This window comes from Chelon labrosus (genome assembly GCF_963514085.1).
Source record: "Chelon labrosus genome assembly, contig: SCAFFOLD_90, whole genome shotgun sequence".
NCBI lineage: Eukaryota > Metazoa > Chordata > Actinopteri > Mugiliformes > Mugilidae > Chelon > Chelon labrosus.
The window spans coordinates 26,471-50,000 of NW_028181699.1; the positions used below are offsets into that span (position 1 = coordinate 26,471).

Consider the following 23,530-nt stretch of genomic DNA (forward strand, 5'->3'; position numbering starts at 1 on the left):
CTCTGGTTTTGCTTGTGTTGAGGAGCAGGTTATTGTCAATGCACTACATGACCAAGTACTCCACCTGTAGGCTGATGAGGCCTATCACTGTGGTGTTGTCTGCAAACACATGGCCCACGGCCTGCAGTCTTAGGTGAAGAGGGAGAAGAGGAAGGGGTTCAACACACAGCCTTGGGGCACACCAGTGTTCACACACCAGTTTTATGGTTGAGGAGGAAGTCTTTGTATTTGTACACACTAGGGGTTGAACAACTTCAGTTGACTAATATGTGGTGAAAGTCGAGTCAACACCAACTAGTCTCTGATAACATCACAGTAGAAAGTAAGTCTGACACGTCTAACATGCAGCTAAACAGAATAAAACCACAGCAACAAAATCAACTAATAGGACACAACAGAACTGAACATAAACACATGAGCTCATCACTACTGTGATCTACAGATATGTATAGCCTGTATAAAAACAGGCAGCACCTCAGCACCATCAGCGTGTTGTTAGATGGGATAGTGTAGCAGCTAAAGGTCTAATAACTTTATCAGACAGTTGATGTGCAGCCTCCTTCTCTCTGTTACCACAGGACGTTTGGTCAAGTTGTTAACTGACTGCTGTCCAGAGGATTTGGACCGTTCCTCTGCTAGCGTTAGCATTAGCATGTCTTTTTTGTAGTAGTACTTTAGTTGTATTTCAGGACTGACATGTCACGGTAGTATGGGCTTCATCTTTAGTGAAGTATTTCCACACACTTGATGAACCAATGACCCACTGGGGTCCTCACCTGTCTTCTAGGAGAGGCGTCCATGTTGTTACCGTCACGTGATCAGTGACTATTCGACTTTCTGCTTGAAGCGTAATGGTACAGCAGTAAAGTCAATTAGTATGTACAACCACTAGTACATACTGGGGTCTGTTGGTCAGAAAATCCAGAATCCAGCTACGAGTGAGGTGTTAATGCCGAGGTCTCCAGGTTTGGTGATCAGCCTTGATGCCAGCTGTTCTCATTCCAAATATAAATATGTCAGCTTCAAACTAAAAATAAATCTAGAAATGAATTCAATAAATAATTTATTTATTGATCTGCCATTCGCCTTTAACAAACACACTATTATATTCCTGACATGCTCTTTTGACCACATCTGTTTCCTCTCATCACAAATAAAACTCACTACACTAATAAACCATCTTCCACGTATTTCCAGTCAGAGCCGTCTCTTATTTAATAGCGCATCACATTAGATTTACATTTAGATTCTCAGAGCAGCATTGTGCTGATTTCCATGCAGGTCCCACCTTTTAATCAGCCACCCTTGGTAATACATCTGTCACCTGCGAGTGGCTGAATTCATTCATTATGCTCAGCTTTAGCATTAGTTGGCCAGCCTCTCCTTCTGCACCACAGAGAACAATTCAATTCCACTCTCTGAAGTCTGTGTGACTGCTGAATGAGGAACAATAGCACAGAGGCTTTCGAGGACATAATGAGCAGCGTTGTAGAGACTAAATGAATCCTCTCAGAGACTGAAGATTAAAGATTTTAATCATGCAGAATATTTACACATTTTACACCCCAGTCTTTTTAGACTACATACTGTTATATAAGTGAATGTTTCATCAACGTTCTTTAAAACATGGAGGACTAGAGCAACCTGATTATTATTCATCCTCTCTTTCCTACAGTACTAACTTCATCTCTGTCATTACATCAACCTTCTGACCTGTGATCAAGGCTTCATGTAGGAGTGACTTGAAGAAATGTGTCTGAACTGTTAGTCTCATGTCTGTTTACTTTTGTAGCTCAGGTTTCAGCTGAACAGACTTGAAAACATGAAACCTTTAAATGGACTCAGAGAACTCGCTCTGTTCTTCTACATCTAATGAACTCTGAACTCTCAGAGCTCATCTGAAACATCCACATGTTGAGAATTTAGTGGATAGACCAGAGTGGTCAGTCATGGAGTCTAACATTAGCATGAAGGCTAACATTAGTGTATCTTTCCTGCTTGACACTAAGCTCTGACCCAAACCCCCAAGGTAACATTACATTAGCACATCAGTCCTGAGTCGCGGTAAAAGCTTCTGTCTGGGAAACATCCAGAGCCTCAGGGTTAGAGACAATGACTTGAACAGAAACATCCTCAGAGCTTTTTCCTTTTGTCTTTCTGCTGCTGCAGTAAAAGCTTCAACAATCCCAAATAATAATGTAACCTCTGTCTGAAGAGTGGGAACGGCCTGTTTCTTTCCCCTAAGATCAGTTATCTGCTGATCGGATTAAAATAAAATATTCTTGTGGAATCACATTCTGAGCTGCTTTTTGTTGTGAAGGTTCATCATCACAGGATGAGACCATGAATGAGACCTCTGGATGCATGCCAAGGTGAGCTGAGCTGGACAATGAGAGCCACTGATCCAGTTGACTGACATGTGATTCAAACCTGAAGGAAACAACCTCCATCACTCTGGTCCTGATGTTTAAATCTTGACAGGACAGTAACTGAGTTTGTCTTCATGAGTCCGTTAAACTCTAGATCATTCATCACTCATTGATGCCTGCTGGAGTCTGTGATGTTTTACTGAGAGGACGAAACTCAGCAGACTGTCCACAGGGACACATGTTCTCAAATGTTCTTAACTTGTCTCGTCAGTGTTTCTGTGTCTCTTGTCGTCTGGGGACAGGTCTTCATGACATCCACCAATCTTTTTAAACTCTCTCTTCATGCACTAACTCCTGTGACGTCCAGTCTTCCTCATTATTGCTCTTTGCTCTTGTCCTTTCCAGATGTTATTCCAGTTCCTGTTCCACAGTCTCTAACCTTTTCAACGTGACAGAGTAACTCCTACAAGGTCAGAAACCACTTTCCAGACTCAGATGCTGCTGTTTTCATCTTCGTTGTTCAAATCACTGACCCCAGCAGATCGTCTCTTAGTTCTCTGATGACCTGGTCCAACCATGTTAAGTCGTGTCCTTGTCTCTCTGGTCCAAACTCCTCTCTTCTGTTGGACGACCGTTTGATTTTTAGTTCTTTGCATTAGGGACAGTTTTAGAAACATTTTACCGTCTGATCTTCAGAGTTCATTTTCTGGTTTGAAAAAGGTTTGGGTCAGGACGATGTGCCAGTGAGTGTCCTCACAAAGCCAGAAAACATGAGTGGTCTTCCAGCCTCTTCACAGTGAGAGAGCGCTCAGCTGCTGCATTCAAATGTCAGAACTTTATAGTCTATGTCTCTGTGACGGCGTCCACATCCATCGGTCAATGGTTTGAATGCTGGAGATGAATCAGATGATAGCTTTACTCTAAAAGTTGAATAACAAAAGCTCCACATTGCAGTGAACTGCATGTTTCTTCTTCTTCTTTTTTTTATTTTTATTATTATGTTTCTGTCTGATGCAGCCTCTTAGAGAACCCGCTGTTAACTTTGGTTTTCTTTTCCTTTGACATTTTGAGGAAGCTTCACTGTGGTACCAAGAGGAAGATGAAAACATGAGAAGAGAATTAAAAATAGAGCATTAATCTCTGTGTTTGTTGAAGCTGTGGAGAAACTGTTCCTTGGCATTAGTCTTCAAACACTTCTTCTGACTTTCAGCAAGAAAACCAAGAAGCAACTAGATGATCACCAGTGATCATAAAGGGGTCCATGCCGTGGCCAAGTCATCCCTGAGCGTGACGCAGAGGCTTCAGGTCACCAGTAGCGCCCCCTATAGACCGTATTGCACTAAACCTGGTGGGCTTGTAAGGAGTCATCCACAGATTATTATTGTCAAATTTCAAGCAGTTTACTGTGGTGGTTTGTGCGATATAAACATGTAGTTGTTGTAGCGCCCCCTACAGCCCGAATTCCACGAAACTTGGCGTGATTGTACGCAAGCATATTATTACAATGACGGTCGCTAAGTTTCTTAAGGATTGGGTGAATACTTCAAAAGTTATAGGCCTTAAAGTCATATGAAATGTTTCTGTGTCACCTGTAGCGCCCCCTGTTGACGTAATGTCACCAACTTGATGGGCATCTACACAATATGTTACAGATTGTGTATGCCGATACAAAATCACATTATTATCAGTGATCTGAAGTTTGATTAAGTTTGGGTATATACTTCACAAAATATTAGCTTTGGAGTTATACTGTTGCACGCCATAAAAATTAATTATCCATTAACTTTGTAATCAATAACTCTGCTAAAGTTCTTTAGAGAATTTTTCATTATCTTTGTCCATAAATGATACACGCTAAGTCTGGTGAGAGTTGGATGAACAGGCTAGAAGGAGTTGATTTGGCTTTGAGGTGCAAATGTTTCAAAATGGCGGAAAAAATGGCAGGCAGAAATGGGCGTGGCCTAGTCCATTAGAACCAGGGCTATCTAAGGAATCCGAGGGAGAAAGAATTTTGTTTCTAAGGCACACGGTTGTCGAGATATGAGCCAAAACGTAAATTGGCTTATTATAGCGCCACCTAGCTGCAGGCATGTGTATTGACACCTTGGAAAAGTGACATGCTAGGACTTCTACCAAGTTACCAGGTTTGATGCCTTTGGTCTTTGCAGTTTGTCCTGAGCAGACACTTTTAGGGAAAAAGAAAAAAGCGAAGGCGAATAATAATAATAATAATAATAAAAATTGCAACAAAATCAATAGGGTGGACCCCTAATAAAAACTATTCCTTCAGACTGTAACATGCAGCATCAACCTTCTAACTGCAGCAGATGGACCAACAGTGACCTGGAACGTCTGTGATGACTAAGCTTCTATTATTCTTATGGGAAGCAGAGAGCATTGCTGGGACCAAACCGAGACTGAGACATCTAACCCAGAACAAAAAGCTGAACTTGAACACACCAGACAGACTAAAGCCGCCGACCAGCTGCTACATCCGTTCTACACCTGAGAGGAAGTAACTCTTCATACCAGCAGGTGGCAGTAGTCCGGATTCATTCAATGGAGGTGGCTTGAAGTTCAAAATAGGATGAAACGTCCTACCCCTTAACCCCATAAAGGGTTAACCCTAACCAAATCTGAACACATCTGAACCTTCTGAAAGTTGTGGAGCCCAGAACAATGGACACACAACGTTGGCATTCCACAAGAGTTAAGCCCCCACAACAGAATACAACCAAGACCACACACTCGCTGACACTTATAAGATGGGACAACCCAAGGACGTCCCAGGAAGGCGTCGGATGGTAAGTGATGTGGCAGAAGGTCGGTCTTGAGGGCAGTTCACATGTCCGTTTATGTATGCAGATATGTATTTATGCAGGAACGTGAAACTTATCCTCGACTCTAGTCAGACAGGAACAGCTGATGACCCAAGTGATCCAGAACCCGACCTGACCAGCTGGTGGTTCAGTCCCAGCTGGCTGCCCACAGAGCAAGATGACAGGAGGAGGAGGAGGAGGAGGAGGAGGAGGAGGATGGCAGGAAGAGAATCAGAGGACGAACATAAAACTCTGTCATTTACACCTGGAAACACAGGAAGAAACTCAGAGACTTTGCAAGAGTGACTTTAATAATCTGCAGCGTCTGAGGACACGACAACTAGAAGACCAGTGCACGGTGGAGACAGGAGGAGGAGCAAGGTCAACAAGGAGGAGGCTCAGATCAACAAGGAGGAGGAGGAGCAAGGTCAACAAGGAGGAGGCTCAGTTCAACAAGGAGGAGGAGGCTCAGGTCACCAAGGAGGAGGAGGCTCAGGTCACCAAGGAGGAGGAGGCTCAGGTCAACAGGGAGGAGGAGGCTCAGGTCAATAAGGAGGAGGAGGCTCAGGTCAATAAGGAGGAGGAGGCTCAGGTCAACAAGGAGGAGGCTCAGGTCATCAAGGAGGAGGCCAAGATCAGCAAGGAGGTGGAGGCTCAGGTCATCAAGGAGGAGGAGGCTCAGGTCAATAAGGAGGAGGAGGCTCAGGTCAACAGGGAGGAGGAGGCTCAGGTCAACAGGGAGGAGGAGGCTCAGGTCAATAAGGAGGAGGAGGCTCAGGTCACCAAGGAGGAGGAGGCTCAGGTCAATAAGGAGGAGGAGGCTCAGGTCAACAGGGAGGAGGAGGCTCAGGTCAATAAGGAGGAGGAGGCTCAGGTCAATAAGGAGGAGGAGGCTCAGGTCAATAAGGAGGAGGAGGCTCAGGTCAACAAGGAGGAGGCTCAGGTCATCAAGGAGGAGGCCAAGATCAGCAAGGAGGTGGAGGCTCAGGTCATCAAGGAGGAGGAGGCTCAGGTCAATAAGGAGGAGGAGGCTCAGGTCAACAGGGAGGAGGAGGCTCAGGTCAACAGGGAGGAGGAGGCTCAGGTCAATAAGGAGGAGGAGGCTCAGGTCACCAAGGAGGCGGAGGAGGAGGCTCAGGTCAACAAGGAGGCGGAGGAGGAGGCTCAGGTCAACAAGGAGGCGGAGGAGGAGGCTCAGGTCAACAAGGAGGAGGAGCAAGGTCAACAAGGAGGAGGCTCAGATCAACAAGGAGGAGGAGGAGCAAGGTCAACAAGGAGGAGGCACAGTTCAACAAGGAGGAGGCTCAGGTCATCAAGGAGGAGGCCAAGATCAGCAAGGGGGAGGAGGCTCAGGTCATCAAAGAGGAGGAGGCCTGGTTCAACAAGGAGGAGGAGCAAGGTCAACAAGGAGGAGGCTCAGATCAACAAGGAGGAGGAGGAGCAAGGTCAACAAGGAGGAGGCTCAGATCGACAAGGATGAGGAGGAGCAAGGTCAACAAGGAGGAGGCTCAGTTCAACGAGGAGGAGGCTCAGGTCATCAAAGAGGAGGAGGCTCAGGTCATCAAAGAGGAGGAGGCCTGGTTCAACAAGGAGGAGGAGCAAGGTCAACAAGGAGGAGGCTCAGTTCAACAAGGAGGAGGCTCAGGTCATCAAAGAGGAGGAGGCTCAGGTCATCAAAGAGGAGGAGGCTCAGGTCATCAAAGAGGAGGAGGCCTGGTTCAACAAGGAGGAGGAGCAAGGTCAACAAGGAGGAGGCTCAGATCAACAAGGAGGAGGAGGAGCAAGGTCAACAAGGAGGAGGAGCAAGGTCAACAAGGAGGAGGAGCAAGGTCAACAAGGAGGAGGCTCAGATCGACAAGGAGGAGGAGGAGCAAGGTCAACAAGGAGAAGGCACAGTTCAACAAGGAGGAGGCTCAGGTCATCAAGGAGGAGGAGGAGCAAGGTCAACAAGGAGGAGGAGCAAGGTCAACAAGGAGGAGGCTCAGATCGACAAGGAGGAGGAGGAGGAGCAAGGTCAACAAGGAGAAGGCACAGGTCAACAAGGAGGAGGCTCAGGTCATCAAGGAGGAGGCCAAGATCAGCAAGGAGGAGGAGCAAGGTCAACAAGGGGGAGGAGGCTCAGGTCATCAAAGAGGAGGAGGCCTGGTTCAACAAGGAGGAGGAGCAAGGTCAACAAGGAGGAGGCTCAGATCAACAAGGAGGAGGAGGAGCAAGGTCAACAAGGAGGAGGCTCAGATCGACAAGGAGGAGGAGGAGCAAGGTCAACAAGGAGGAGGCTCAGTTCAACAAGGAGGTGGAGGCTCAGGTCAACAAGGAGGAGGAGGCTCAGGTCAACAAGGAGGAGGAGGCTCAGGTCAACAAGGAGGCGGAGGCTCAGGTCATCAAGGAGGCGGAGGAGGAGGCTCAGGTCATCAAGGAGGAGGAGGCTCAGGTCATCAAGGAGGTGGAGGCGGAGGCTCAGGTCATCAAGGAGGTGGAGGCGGAGGCTCAGGTCATCAAGGAGGTGGAGGCGGAGGCTCAGGTCATCAAGGAGGTGGAGGCGGAGGCTCAGGTCATCAAGGAGGTGGAGGCGGAGGCTCAGGTCAACAAGGAGGTGGAGGCTCAGGTCAACAAGGAGGCGGAGGAGGAGGCTCAGGTCAACAAGGAGGAGGAGGCTCAGGTCATCAAGGAGGAGGAGGCTCAGGTCAACAAGGAGGAGGAGGCTCAGGTCAACAAGGAGGCGGAGGCTCAGGTCATCAAGGAGGCGGAGGCTCAGGTCATCAAGGAGGCGGAGGCTCAGGTCAACAAGGAGGTGAAGGCGGAGGCTCAGGTCATCAAGGAGGAGGAGGCGGAGGCTCAGGTCATCAAGGAGGAGGAGGCTCAGGTCAACAAGGAGGTGAAGGCGGAGGCTCAGGTCATCAAGGAGGAGGAGGCGGAGGCTCAGGTCATCAAGGAGGAGGAGGCGGAGGCTCAGGTCAACAAGGAGGAGGAGGCTCAGGTCAACAAGGAGGTGGAGGCTCAGGTCAACAAGGAGAGGACTCCTGGACTCCAGGTGACAGGTGAGGACATCATCTTGTTTGCAGGTCACATGACTTGAAGCATTAAAATGTGTCGTTTGTCTTTAAATGTGATTCTTCTCTGGTTCATCATCAGAACAACAGTGTCTCCATGTGGACGCCTGAAGAACTGAGGATGAGATAGTTTCATTTAAACGTCAAGGCAGCCAGAGTTCATTCAACCTCTTCAGTAAACACACATTAAACTGTTTTATTTCATCCGTTTCTCTTCTTCTAATGAAAGTCTCGTCTGAAACAACGTCGTGTTGACGGCTCCAGTCCTCTCCACCAACTTATTGCCTCATTGTTCTGAATTGTCCTCTGTGTCTTTCCAGTGTCTCTATGGAGACATGTCCTGTAGTTCAGTCTTGGTTGTGTTCATGGAACTCTGAAAATGAAACTTCAGTTCCATTTACTGATGTACACTACCAGTCAAAAGTTTGGACACACCCTCTTATTTAATATTTTATCTTTATTTTCATGATTATTTACGTTGTAGATTCTCACTGAAGGCATCATAACTATGACTGAACACATGTATATATAATATGATTGATATTAGATTCTTCAAAAGGTAGTAGAGCATGAATGTGTGAAGTGTTTACATCTGTTTACTAAGTTTTTACTTTGACCGTGTTTATAGGTTTAGTCTCAAGAAGCAGAGACAGGGGACACATTAAAGACACAGGACGATAACATGTGAAGTCCATGGCTTTATGTGTAGAATTACAAAAGAACAACAGTTACACAAACAATAAGCATAAATATATCTGCAACGCTTCAATCAAGACATCAAGTCGTAATCATCTGTTCACATTTAACATGTCAGTTATCAGGAATCATCTCAGATCTAAACTTCTAAAATCTAAAACCAGAGTTTATTGCAGGATGTGAGTTTATGCTGGTTTTTCTGTGCTTCGTTCATCCTTCAACATGTGATGAGGCTGTTTGATGAAGCTTCAACAGCTTAAGGAAGAGAGCGGCTGAAGCTAAGGGGTGTGAAGGCACAGAGGTGCTGAGAGTCAAACACACTCTGGTTTAAAGGACTGAGCAGGTTTTTAGGACGTATGGCATCTGGAACATCTTCACATGTGTCTACAGAAACAGAGCAGTAGCTTTCCTGACTGGGAGCTGATCTCAGACCTGCTGTAAACCTGCCGAGTGTCAAAATGACTGGTCTAAAGGAATACGACACAGAAATAAACTGCAGTAACTAAAAATATAAAAGATTGATTGAGCATCAACCTGCATCCACTGATAATCAATAAACTATATCAATACATTGTCGACTCAGATTAAATCCACCGTAGTCAGTCAGACTCTCGGCAACAAGAAAATACTCTTTTCATTAAAATAAAGCAGCTCTGATGTCTCATTCTCTCTTCTATACAACATTTAAATACACTCTGTTAAAACCACACTGACTTCAAATGCTGTTCTGTTCACTGTGTTCACGTGAGCGGCGCCCTCTGCTGGTTTTCACACCTTTAAACTTTCTTTAATGATGAGTGATGTTTGCAGAGGAGGTGGATGGAGAGTTTAATTTTACTACATGATAATCAGACCACCAGAGGGCGCTGTTCATGTGGCCACTATAGACAGGACAGCATCTGAAGGCAGCAGAATATTTACAGAAATAAAGAACAGAACCCAACGAGTGTGAGACGTCTGAGTGACTACAGTGACTCGAGAGTTTTAGACGTTCCTCCCTCCATTGATGACGTTTCCTCCTGGAGGAGCGATGTGAATGGAGTCCAGGATGGGTCGCAGGATCTGTCCGAACGGCCTGAACACGAAGACAACACATCAGACATTTAAAACTGAAACGGTTTGAGACCTACAGGCTAGAAACACATTTACATGACATATGGTCCACTATGAGCAGCTCCACAGAAACATTCTCTCTCTGGTTCAAGACCTGAGGAGGACACTCAACACGTCTCACCTGGTGTCTCAGTTAATCTAATTTCTTATTTTTTAACTTTGTTGTCAACTCTCTGTGAGAAAAGTCATCAGCTCCTTGTCAGTGTGATGCTGCTCCTTGTCATAAACTATGACGTCTCTGCTGCGTCTACCTTCAAAACACAGATGGACGCTAAACTCCTCAGGCTGACCTCGTTAGTTAACCTGTAACATAACGAGTTACTCTGAAGGTCAACATCAGAGTCAGACTCACGTGGAGAGGACTTCAGACGGGAGGTCAGTGATGTAGGACGGGATGGAGCGGCCGGTCAGGAACTGAGCCACCTCGTTGGTGAAGGTGTTGCAGTTGTGTTCAAACAGACGATAGCGGTCCCCCCTGAACACAAGACACAGACGTTAACAACCAGAATGCTTCCTGTCCGAGGTCTGAAGAGCTGGTTCACCTGTAGCTGCTCTCTCCCAGAGACGACAGGTAATCCATGAAGATCTCCTCGGACACTTCGGTCTCTCCCAGCTCCACCACCGTGTCTGGAGGTCCCAGCATCGTCCCACCCTGTCCCACAACACAGGTCTTAAAAATGAGACGTCTGAAAAAACACTAAAAGAATCTGAACTGTAGTTGAACAATTACGACTCGTACAGGTTCGAATCATGTTCAAGTTCTGTGGAGGAAGTAATGATGTGTGATCAGGTGTGAGAGTGATCAGGTGTGTGATCAGGTGTGAGAGTGTGAGAGTGATCAGGTGTGATCAGGTGTGAGAGTGATCAGGTGTGATCAGGTGTGAGAGTGATCAGGTGAGTGATCAGGTGTGATCAGGTGTGTGATCAGGTGTGAGAGTGATCAGGTGTGAGAGTGATCAGGTGTGTGATCAGGTGTGAGAGTGATCAGGTGTGTGATCAGGTGTGATCAGGTGTGTGATCAGGTGTGATCAGGTGTGAGAGTGATCAGGTGTGTGATCAGGTGTGTGATCAGGTGTGTGAGTGATCAGGTGTGATCAGGTGTGATCAGGTGTGATCAGGTGTGAGAGTGATCAGGTGTGTGATCAGGTGTGATCAGGTGTGTGATCAGGTGTGAGAGTGATCAGGTGTGTGATCAGGTGTGATCAGGTGTGTGATCAGGTGTGAGAGTGATCAGGTGTGTGATCAGGTGTGATCAGGTGTGTGATCAGGTGTGAGAGTGATCAGGTGAGTGATCAGGTGTGTGATCAGGTGTGTGAGTGATCAGGTGTGATCAGGTGTGTGAGTGATCAGGTGTGTGATCAGGTGTGTGATCAGGTGTGTGAGTGATCAGGTGTGATCAGGTGTGATCAGGTGTGTGATCAGGTGTGAGAGTGATCAGGTGAGTGATCAGGTGTGTGATCAGGTGTGATCAGGTGTGAGAGTGATCAGGTGTGAGAGTGATCAGGTGTGTGATCAGGTGAGTGATCAGGTGTGATCAGGTGTGTGATCAGGTTTGAGAGTGATCAGGTGTGTGATCAGGTGTGAGAGTGATCAGGTGTGTGATCAGGTGTGAGAGTGATCAGGTGAGTGATCAGGTGTGTGATCAGGTGTGTGATCAGGTGTGAGAGTGATCAGGTGTGTGATCAGGTGTGAGAGTGATCAGGTGAGTGATCAGGTGTGTGATCAGGTGTGAGAGTGATCAGGTGTGTGATCAGGTGTGAGAGTGATCAGGTGAGTGATCAGGTGTGTGATCAGGTGTGAGAGTGATCAGGTGTGTGATCAGGTGTGAGAGTGATCAGGTGTGTGATCAGGTGTGAGAGTGATCAGGTGTGTGATCAGGTGTGTGATCAGGTGTGAGAGTGATCAGGTGTGTGATCAGGTGTGTGATCAGGTGTGTGAGTGTAACTAGTGTGTGTGATCAGGTGTGTGATCAGGTGTGTGATCAGGTGTGTGTGTGTGTGTGTGTGTGTGTGTGTGTGAGTGTGAGGGTTTGATGAATCTAGTGAAGCAGAGTGTGTTGTTACCGGTGAACAGCTGGAGATCCCCTCCCCTCCAAAGAAGAACTCATCTCCATAGGCTACGATGGCCGTGTGCCTGGAGGACAAACACCTGAGTTAGGACAGGTGATGGGACAGCACTGACCAGGTGACATGTTATTAATCAGAACATAAAGACTTGTAATTGGTCAGGGAGGTCAGACATACCAGATACCATCCAGCTGCTTCCCTGCAACACAAACAGACCAGCAGCAGGTGATGCTAACATGCTAACATGCTAACATAAATATCAGACCTTATATTTACCCACAGCACTGGAACAGCTGATTAATAACCTCCGTCTGTCGGTTTATTGATCGTTATTAGCGCTGAATGCTACTCACCTAGCATGACGGGGCTGAGGCTGCGGGCCATTCCTCTGGACAGGTCATAAATATAAAGCTGGACGTTGTACCGCGCTGCGTTTTTATCCATAATTCAAACTAAATGTTCTTTCTCCGCTAGCTAGCTAAGCTACAGACGGCACAGCTGACCGGGAGGGACTGGACAGGAAGAATGATGTCACCGCGGAGAGATAACTGAGCACTTCCTTTTTAGATGCTTTCAAAATAAAACGTTTTATTAAGACTCATCAATACAACTTTGAAAGATTTATTGGGGAATAACTTTATTTTGAAGGAAACTTGTATCTTTTCCGGTTTTACTGTCGCTGTCCGTGAATGACTTGACAGAATTTAATTATAACGGCTGACTGCGGTTTATGGAGTCGGAATAAGATGATTTATTAAATAAGGAGATGACTACGATCCTGTCAAGACCACGTAAAAACGAAGAAAATAATACGTTTTAGCCATATTATATAAATGTGGCTAAATGTGGGACACATGGCTGGGCGGTGATCTGATGATGTGGTTCATGTCTGAAACAGTGGGTGGCGGTAGTGAGTCGGAGACGCTGGCGGACCGGCAGTGTTTAAATAAACAACAGAAGAAGAAGAAAAGTGTCGCGCTTACGTCGCTGTGACTGAAATAGACGCAGAGGTTTGAGCAGCTGACATCAACTGGTCAGAAATGGCTGCTACCGGAGTCCTTCCCTTCATCAGGGGGGTAGACCTCAGTGGAAACGACTTCAAAGTAAGAACTTTTAACATTATCTCTTGATTTTATACCCTCAGCTGTTTAACATCTTAGTGTTACTAATGCTGAATAGGACCCAACGGCTAAAGGCGGAGCTACAACATTAGCTTAGCCTGACTAGCATTGGGCGTTAGCCAGTTGTCAGAAAGTCTCAGTCCGCTGCTCTAAACTCGGCCGCCAACGCCTTCGGTTTCTGGAAAACAGGTTAATATTTAGAGGGACATGATTGTTTACTGTTCTAATAACCTGGGTGCTCTTTGTTAGCCAGCTAGTTGGACTGTTGGTCAGAGCTGGAGCTCCGTGTCCGAACATGTCTGCGCTGTCAGTGTTTAAAGTAGATCCTGGTGATAATGTGGCGGAGCTGCTTGAGTCACACTCTAGACTGATGTGGTGCTCTGTCAGAAACTAGTGCGCATTTATTTATCAGCGTGTTTATCTCAGAGGAGATCAGAATGTCGGAAGAACTTCCGCTCACTAGAACTACTGTCACGTACCCTGGCCACTTCATTAGGTACACCAGTGAAGACCCTGGCCACTTCATTAGGTACACCAGTGAAGACCCCGTCCACTTCATTAGGTACACCAGTGAAGACCCTGGCCACTTCATTAGGTACACCAGTGAAGACCCTGGCCACTTCATTAGGTACACCAGTGAAGACCCTGGCCTCTTCCTTAGGTACACCAGTGAAGACCCTGGCCACTTCCTTAGGTACACTAGTGAAGACCCTGGCCGCTTCATTAGGTACACCAGTGAAGACCCTGGCCTCTTCCTTAGGTACACCAGTGAAGACCCTGTCCGCTTCATTAGGTACACCAGTGAAGACCCTGTCCGCTTCATTAGGTACACCAGTGAAGACCCTGGCCACTTCCTTAGGTACACCAGTGAAGACCCTGGCCTCTTCCTTAGGTACACCAGTGAAGACCCTGGCCACTTCCTTAGGTACACTAGTGAAGACCCTGGCCGCTTCATTAGGTACACCAGTGAAGACCCTGGCCTCTTCCTTAGGTACACCAGTGAAGACCCCGTCCGCTTCATTAGGTACACCAGTGAAGACCCCGTCCGCTTCATTAGGTACACCAGTGAAGACCCCGTCCGCTTCATTAGGTACACCAGTGAAGACCCCGTCCGCTTCATTAGGTACACCAGTGAAGACCCCGTCCGCTTCATTAGGTACACCAGTGAAGACCCAGTCCGCTTCATTAGGTACACTAGTGAAGTGGTTCTAATGTAAATAATGTTGCGTTGACGTATAAACGGGGACAGAATGATGGTCACTGGGTTGAATTAGACACTAAAGTGTTTCTGTTATATAGTCTGGCCCACTGACTACAATGTCAAAATATTAGGAACACGAGTCAACATCTCTGAGTTATTAGACACTAAAGCCGAGACTATGTTTAGAACAGGAACTATGGTTTCTCTAATGTACCTGGTCTAGGTGGGGGTGTCCGGTCTGGTCTAGGTGGGGGTGTCTGGTCTGGTCTAGGTGGGGGTGCCTGGTCTGGTCTAGGTCGGGGGTGCCTGGTCTGGTCTGGTCTAGGTGGGGGTGCCTGGTCTGGTCTAGGTGGGGGTGCCTGGTCTGGTCTAGGTGGGGGGTGCCTGGTCTGGTCTAGGTGGGGGTGCCTGGTCTGGTCTGGTCTGGTCTAGGTGGGGTGTCTGGTCTGGTCTAGGTGGGGGTGCCTGGTCTGGTCCGGTGTGGTCTAGGTGGGGGTGCCTGGTCTGGTCTAGGTGGGGGTGTCTGGTCTGGTCTAGGTGGGGGTGCCTGGTCTGGTCTAGGTGGGGGTGCCTGGTCTGGTCTAGGTGGGGGTGCCTGGTCTGGTCTGGTCTGGTCTAGGTGGGGGTGCCTGGTCTGGTCTAGGTGGGGGTGCCTGGTCTGGTCTAGGTGGGGGTGCCTGGTCTGGTCTGGTCTAGGTGGGGTGCCTGGTCTGGTCTGGTCTAGGTGGGGGTGCCTGGTCTGGTCTAGGTGGGGGTGTCTGGTCTGGTCTAGGTGGGGGTGCCTGGTCTGGTCTGGTCTGGTCTGGTCTAGGTGGGGGTGCCTGGTCTGGTCTAGGTGGGGGTGCCTGGTCTGGTCTGGTCTAGGTGGGGGTGCCTGGTCTGGTCTGGTCTGGTCTGGTCTAGGTGGGGGTGCCTGGTCTGGTCTAGGTGGGGGTGCCTGGTCTGGTCTGGTCTGCTCTAGGTGGGGGTGCCTGATCTGGTCTAGGTGGGGGTGCCTGGTCTGGTCTGGTCTGGTCTGGTCTAGGTGGGGGTGCCTGGTCTGGTCTAGGTGGGGGTGCCTGGTCTGGTCTGGTCTGGTCTAGGTGGGGGTGCCTGATCTGGTCTAGGTGGGGGTGCCTGGTCTGGTCTGGTCTGGTCTAGGTGGGGGGTGCCTGGTCTGGTCTAGGTGGGGGTGCCTGGTCTGGTCTGGTCTGGTTTGGTCTAGGTGGGGTTGCCTGATCTGGTCTAGGTGGGGGTGCCTGGTCTGGTCTGGTCTGGTCTAGGTGGGGTTGCCTGATCTGGTCTAGGTGGGGGTGTCTGGTCTGGTCTGGTCTGGTTTGGTCTAGGTGGGGTTGCCTGATCTGGTCTAGGTGGGGGTGTCTGGTCTGGTCTAGGTGGGGGTGCCTGATCTGGTCTAGGTGGGGGTGCCTGGTCTGGTCTGGTCTGGTCTGGTCTAGGTGGGGGGTGCCTGGTCTGGTCTGGTCTGGTCTAGGTGGGGGTGCCTGGTCTGGTCTGGTCTGGTTTGGTCTAGGTGGGGTTGCCTGGTCTGGTCTAGGTGGGGGTGTCTGGTCTGGGTGCCTGGTCTGGTCTGGTCTGGTCTAGGTGGGGGTGCCTGGTCTGGTCTAGGTGGGGGTGCCTGGTCTGGTCTGGTCTGGTCTGGTCTAGGTGGGGGTGCCTGGTCTGGTCTAGGTGGGGGTGCCTGATCTGGTCTAGGTGGGGGTGCCTGGTCTGGTCTGGTCTGGTCTAGGTGGGGGGTGCCTGGTCTGGTCTAGGTGGGGGTGCCTGGTCTGGTCTGGTCTGGTCTAGGTGGGGGTGCCTGGTCTGGTCTGGTCTGGTTTGGTCTAGGTGGGGTTGCCTGGTCTGGTCTAGGTGGGGGTGTCTGGTCTGGTCTAGGTGGGGGTGCCTAGTCTGGTCTGGTCTAGGTGGGGGTGCCTGGTCTGGTCTAGGTGGGGTGCCTGGTCTGGTCTGGTCTAGGTGGGGGTGCCTGGTCTGGTCTGGTCTAGGTGGGGGTGCCTGGTCTGGTCTAGGTGGGGGTGTCTGGTCTGGTCTAGGTGGGGGTGCCTGGTCTGGTCTGGTCTAGGTGGGGGTGCCTGGTCTGGTCTAGGTGGGGGTGCCTGGTCTGGTCTGGTCTGGTCTAGGTGGGGGTGCCTGGTCTGGTCTAGGTGGGGGTGCCTGGTCTGGTCTGGTCTGGTCTGGTCTAGGTGGGGGTGCCTGATCTGGTCTAGGTGGGGGTGCCTGGTCTGGTCTGGTCTGGTCTGGTCTAGGTGGGGGTGCCTGGTCTGGTCTAGGTGGGGGTGCCTGGTCTGGTCTGGTCTGGTCTAGGTGGGGGTGCCTGATCTGGTCTAGGTGGGGGTGCCTGATCTGGTCTAGGTGGGGGTGCCTGGTCTGGTCTGGTCTGGTCTGGTCTAGGTGGGGGGTGCCTGGTCTGGTCTAGGTGGGGGTGCCTGGTCTGGTCTGGTCTGGTCTAGGTGGGGGTGCCTGGTCTGGTCTGGTCTGGTTTGGTCTAGGTGGGGTTGCCTGGTCTGGTCTAGGTGGGGGTGTCTGGTCTGGTCTAGGTGGGGGTGCCTGGTCTGGTCTGGTCTAGGTGGGGGTGCCTGGTCTGGTCTAGGTGGGGGTGCCTGGTCTGGTCTGGTCTGGTCTGGTCTAGGTGGGGTGTCTGGTCTAGGTGGGGGTGTCTGGTCTGGTCTGGTCTGGTCTGGTCTGGTCTGGTCTAGGTGGGGTGTCTGGTCTGGTCTGGTCTAGGTGGGGTGTCTGGTCTGGTCTGGTCTAGTCTGGTCTAGGTGGGGGTGCCTGGTCTGGTCTGGTCTGGTCTGGTCTAGGTGGGGTGTCTGGTCTGGTCTGGTCTAGGTGGGGGTGCCTGGTCTGGTCTGGTCTGGTCTGGTCTGGTCTAGGTGGGGGTGTCTGGTCTGGTCTGGTCTGGTCTGGTCTAGGTGGGGGTGCCTGGTCTGGTCTGGTCTGGTCTGGTCTAGGTGGGGGTGCCTGGTCTGGTCTGGTCTGGTCTGGTCTAGGTGGGGGTGCCTGGTCTGGTCTGGTCTGGTCTAGGTGGGGGCTACATGTCTCAGTAACATCCAGGTCCAGAAGTTTCCCAGCAGAACACTGAACTGTCTCCTGTCAGTGGTCATAATGTTGTGGCTGATCAGTGTATGTGTTTAAACCAAAACATCAGTCATTGATGAACTGGTTCCCACTGGGTTAGGGTTAGGGTGTCTAAGTAACGTCCACATGCCAGGTCAGACATCAGGTGTGTGTGTAACCTGTGTGTGTGTGTGTGTGTGTGTGTGTGTGTGTGTGTGTGTATTGATCAGATGTTGCACATTGACGTTGCTCAGCCCAAAGTCTCCAGCGTTGAGCTGCTTATTGCTTTTGGATAGAAACAGATTCAGAGTGTGGAGGTATGAGCTCTGATCACTCTGATCACTCTGATGAGCTCTGATCACTCTGATGAGCTCTGATCACTCTGATCACTCTGATCACTCTGATGAGCTCTGATGAGCTCTGATCACTCTGATCACTCTGATGAGCTCTGATGAGCTCTGATGAGCTCTGATCGCTCTGATCACTCTGATGAGCTCTGATGAGCTCTGATGAGCTCTGATGAGCTCTGATCACTCTGATGAGCTCTGATGAGCTCTGATCACTCTGATCACTCTGATGAGCTCTGATGAGCTCTGATCGCTCTGATCACTCTGATCACTCTGATCACTCTGATGAGCTCTGATCACTCTGATCACTCTGATGAGCTCTGATCACTCTGATCACTCTGATGAGCTCTGATGAGCTCTGATGAGCTCTGATCAGCTCTGATGAGCTCTGATCACTCTGATCACTCTGATGAGCTCTGATCACTCTGATCACTCTGATGAGCTCTGATGAGCTCTGATCACTCTGATGAGCTCTGATGAGCTCTGATGAGCTCTGATGAGCTCTGATCACTCTGATCACTCTGATGAGCTCTGATCACTCTGATCACTCTGATCACTCTGATGAGCTCTGATGAGCTCTGATCACTCTGATGAGCTCTGATGAGCTCTGATGAGCTCTGATCAGCTCTGATGAGCTCTGATCACTCTGATCACTCTGATCACTCTGATCACTCTGATGAGCTCTGATCACTCTGATCACTCTGATCACTCTGATGAGCTCTGATGAGCTCTGATCACTCTGATGAGCTCTGATGAGCTCTGATGAGCTCTGATCACTCTGATCACTCTGATGAGCTCTGATCACTCTGATCACTCTGATCACTCTGATGAGCTCTGATGAGCTCTGATCACTCTGATCACTCTGATGAGCTCTGATGAGCTCTGATGAGCTCTGATCACTCTGATCACTCTGATCACATCTTAGGTTGTCTGTTCATATTTACAGGTTCAGTCGTTCAGCTCGTTCTTATTGTCCTGACCGTTGTCCTCGTTCTTATTGTCCTCGTTCTTATTGTCCTGACCGTTGTCCTCGTTCTTATTGTCCTGACCGTTGTCCTCGTTCTTATTGTCCTGACCGTTGTCCTCGTTCTTATTGTCCCCGTTGTCCTTTCTTTCTGTCTCTGTCTGTCCAGGGCGGCTACTTCCCTGAACACGTTAAGTGTATGAGCAGCCTGCGATGGTTGAAGCTCAACAGGACAGGACTGTGTTACCTCCCAGAGGAGCTGGCCTCTCTGCAGAAGCTGGTGAGATGTTATAGCACCTCTACACACCAACACACTCATTCACAACTTTTATGTCCGTTTTATTTGTCTAACCATTTTCTACCATTTATTTGACATATTTTTATTCAGGTTTTTTTGTGGTTGTATTATTAAAGACAGTGGTTTTAATCTCAGGGAACTGAGAGATCACATCAGCTGATTCATTCTTATAAACCTCTGATTATCTTATTCATGATCTGTTTCTTGTCCCACAGGAGCATCTGTCAGTGAGTCACAACAGCCTGACCACCTTACATGGAGAACTGTCCAGCTTACCGAACCTGAGGGTAACTGACCGACCCGTGTTAACTAAACTGACCGACACGTGTTAACTAAACTATCTGGCCCGTGTTAACTAAACTGACCGACCCGTGTTAACTAAACTGACCGACCCGTGTTAACTAAACTCTATCTGACCTGTGTTAACTAAACTGACCGACCTGTGTTAACTAAACTGACCGACACGTGTTAACTAAACTCTATCTGACCCGTGTTAACTAAACTCTATCTGACCCGTGTTAACTAAACTCTATCTGACCTGTGTTAACTAAACTGACCGACACGTGTTAACTAAACTGACCGACACGTGTTAACTAAACTCTATCTGACCTGTGTTAACTAAACTGACCGACCTGTGTTAACTAAACTGACCGAACCGTGTTAACTAAACTCTATCTGACCCGTGTTAACTAAACTCTATCTGACCCGTGTTAACTAAACTCTATCTGACCTGTGTTAACTAAACTGACCGACCCGTGTTAACTAAACTCTATCTGACCCGTGTTAACTAAACTGACCGACCCGTGTTAACTAAACTCTATCTGACACGTGTTAACTAAACTCTATCTGACCCGTGTTAACTAAACTCTATCTGACCTGTGTTAACTAAACTGACTGACCCGTGTTAACTAAACTGACCGACCCGTGTTAACTAAACTCTATCTGACCCGTGTTAACTAAACTCTATCTGACCCGTGTTAACTAAACTCTATCTGACCTGTGTTAACTAAACTGACCGACCCGTGTTAACTAAACTCTATCTGACCCGTGTTAACTAAACTGACCGACCTGTGTTAACTAAACTGACCGACACGTGTTAACTAAACTCTATCTGACCTGTGTTAACTAAACTGACCGACCTGTGTTAACTAAACTGACCGACACGTGTTAACTAAACTCTATCTGACCCGTGTTAACTAAACTGACCGACCTGTGTTAACTAAACTGACCGACCTGTGTTAACTAAACTCTATCTGACCCGTGTTAACTAAACTCTATCTGACCCGTGTTAACTAAACTCTATCTGACCTGTGTTAACTAAACTGACCGACCCGTGTTAACTAAACTCTATCTGACCCGTGTTAACTAAACTGACCGACCCGTGTTAACTAAACTCTATCTGACCCGTGTTAACTAAACTCTATCTGACCCGTGTTAACTAAACTCTATCTGACCTGTGTTAACTAAACTGACCGACCCGTGTTAACTAAACTCTATCTGACCCGTGTTAACTAAACTGACCGACCCGTGTTAACTAAACTCTATCTGACCCGTGTTAACTAAACTCTATCTGACCCGTGTTAACTAAACTCTATCTGACCTGTGTTAACTAAACTGACCGACCCGTGTTAACTAAACTCTATCTGACCCGTGTTAACTAAACTGACCGACCTGTGTTAACTAAACTGACCGACCTGTGTTAACTAAACTGACCGACACGTGTTAACTAAACTCTATCTGACCTGTGTTAACTAAACTCTATCTGACCTGTGTTAACTAAACTGACCGACCCGTGTTAACTAAACTCTATCTGACCCGTGTTAACTAAACTGACCGACCTGTGTTAACTAAACTGACCGACACGTGTTAACTAAACTCTATCTGACCTGTGTTAACTAAACTGACCGACCTGTGTTAACTAAACTGACCGAACCGTGTTAACTAAACTCTATCTGACCCGTGTTAACTAAACTCTATCTGACCTGTGTTAACTAAACTGACCGACCTGTGTTAACTAAACTGACCGACCCGTGTTAACTAAACTCTATCTGACCTGTGTTAACTAAACTGACCGACCTGTGTTAACTAAACTGACCGACACGTGTTAACTAAACTCTATCTGACCTGTGTTAACTAAACTGACCGACCTGTGTTAACTAAACTGACCGACCTGTGTTAACTAAACTGACCGACACGTGTTAACTAAACTCTATCTGACCTGTGTTAACTAAACTGACCGACCTGTGTTAACTAAACTGACCGAACCGTGTTAACTAAACTCTATCTGACCCGTGTTAACTAAACTCTATCTGACCTGTGTTAACTAAACTGACCGACCTGTGTTAACTAAACTGACCGACCCGTGTTAACTAAACTCTATCTGACCTGTGTTAACTAAACTGACCGACCTGTGTTAACTAAACTGACCGACACGTGTTAACTAAACTCTATCTGACCTGTGTTAACTAAACTGACCGACCTGTGTTAACTAAACTGACCGAACCGTGTTAACTAAACTCTATCTGACCCGTGTTAACTAAACTCTATCTGACCTGTGTTAACTAAACTGACCGACCTGTGTTAACTAAACTGACCGACCCGTGTTAACTAAACTCTATCTGACCTGTGTTAACTAAACTGACCGACACGTGTTAACTAAACTGACCGACACGTGTTAACTAAACTATCTGACCCGTGTTAACTAAACTGACCGACCCGTGTTAACTAAACTGACCGACCCGTGTTAACTAAACTCTGACCCGTGTTAACTAAACTATCTGACCCGTGTTAACTAAACTATCTGACCCGTGTTAACTAAACTGACCGACCCGTGTTAACTAAACTGACCGACCCGTGTTAACTAAACTCTGACCCGTGTTAACTAAACTATCTGACCCGTGTTAACTAAACTCTATCTGACACGTGTTAACTAAACTATCTGACCCGTGTTAACTAAACTAAGCCATGTGCAACACTGATAATATTTACAGCTGGTTCTGCTGATTACAATCCAGTGGTTTCTCAGGTTCCTGTGGCGGATTCTGGTCCAACCGTCCTGACCTGTTTCTGTATCAGACTGTAATGTGTGTGTGTGTGTGTGTGTGTGTGTGTGTAGGCGGTGGTAGCCAGAGCCAACAACCTGAAGAACTCTGGAGTCCCAGAAGACATCTTTCGGCTAGATGACCTCTCTGTGCTGGTACTCAGTCATTTTAGACTCATTCATTGACTTTGAGTCAAACATTCAAAACGCTTCCTGTTGACCCTCTCGTTGAGTTCATGAAACTTCACAGCCTCATCGTGTTTTCATTGACCTGCTCCTTCTCCAGGACCTGAGCTACAATCAGCTGTCAGAGATCCCCAGAGAGCTGGAGAATAGCAGGAACATGTTGGTGCTGAATCTAAGCCACAATGGCATTGACTCGATCCCCAACCAGCTGTTCATCAACCTGACAGACCTGCTGTACCTGGACCTGAGTGACAACAAGCTGGACAGTCTGCCGCCTCAGATGAGACGCCTGGTTCACCTGCAGACTCTCATTCTGAACAACAATCCTCTGATGCACGCTCAGCTCCGGTAAGAAGAGGCTGAAGTCACGTCACACCTTCACCTAGCGCTGTGTTACAGCCCCCACCCTGACACCACAGGATGGATGTAGTTAGGACGTAGGACATGGAACATAGGACGTAGAACAAACAACGTCGGACATAGGACATGGAACATAGGGCGTAGAACAAACAACGTAGGACATGGAACATAGGACGTAGAACAAACAACGTAGGACATGGAACATAGGACGTAGAACAAACAACGTAGGACATGGAACATAGGGCGTAGAACAAACAACGTCGGACATAGGACATGGAACATAGGGCGTAGAACAAACAACGTAGGACATAGGACGTAGAACAAACAACGTAGGACATAGGACGTAGAACAAACAACGTAGGACATGGAACATAGGGCGTAGAACAAACAACGTAGGACATAGGACGTAGAACAAACAACATAGGGCATGGAACATAGGACGTAGAACAAACAACGTAGGACATGGAACATAGGACGTAGGACATGGAACATAGGGCGTAGAACAAACAACGTAGGACATAGGATGTAGAACAAACAACGTAGGACATAGGATGTAGAACAAACAACGTAGGACATAGGATGTAGAACAAACAACGTAGGACATGGAACATAGGACGTAGATCAAACAAGGTAGGACATGGAACATAGGACGTAGAACAAACAACGTAGGACATAGGACATGGAACATAGGATGTAGAACAAACAATTAAGGACATAGGACATGGAACATAGGGCGTAGAACAAACAACGTAGGACATGGAACATAGGACGTAGAACAAACAACGTAGGACATAGGACGTAGAACAAACAACGTAGGACATAGGACGTAGAACAAACAACGTAGGA

At 48.1% G+C, this 23,530-nt stretch overlaps 2 protein-coding genes across 2 annotated transcripts in view; one reads left to right on the forward strand and one right to left on the reverse strand.

Moving 5' to 3' along the window:
* Positions 1-8,833: 8,833 nt before the first annotated feature.
* On the reverse strand, positions 8,834-12,635 carry desi1a (desumoylating isopeptidase 1a). Its single transcript, XM_084575216.1, has 6 exons — positions 12,467-12,635; positions 12,291-12,312; positions 12,111-12,180; positions 10,590-10,699; positions 10,400-10,522; positions 8,834-10,009 (listed from the first exon to the last, which is right to left on the reverse strand). Exons 1-6 carry the CDS (start codon positions 12,555-12,557, stop codon positions 9,919-9,921), a joined length of 507 nt encoding a protein of 168 aa, XP_084431342.1. The 5' UTR covers positions 12,558-12,635; the 3' UTR covers positions 8,834-9,918.
* Positions 12,636-12,925: 290 nt separating this feature from the next.
* flii (FLII actin remodeling protein) overlaps positions 12,926-23,530 on the forward strand; it is a 21,586-nt gene continuing 10,981 nt past the window's right edge. The window contains exons 1-5 of the mRNA XM_084575222.1: positions 12,926-13,216; positions 18,970-19,080; positions 19,314-19,385; positions 22,214-22,294; positions 22,425-22,672. Coding sequence (XP_084431348.1) covers positions 13,154-13,216; positions 18,970-19,080; positions 19,314-19,385; positions 22,214-22,294; positions 22,425-22,672 — 575 coding nt within the window. The 5' untranslated portion in view covers positions 12,926-13,153. The remainder of the gene's footprint in view (positions 13,217-18,969; positions 19,081-19,313; positions 19,386-22,213; positions 22,295-22,424; positions 22,673-23,530) is intronic.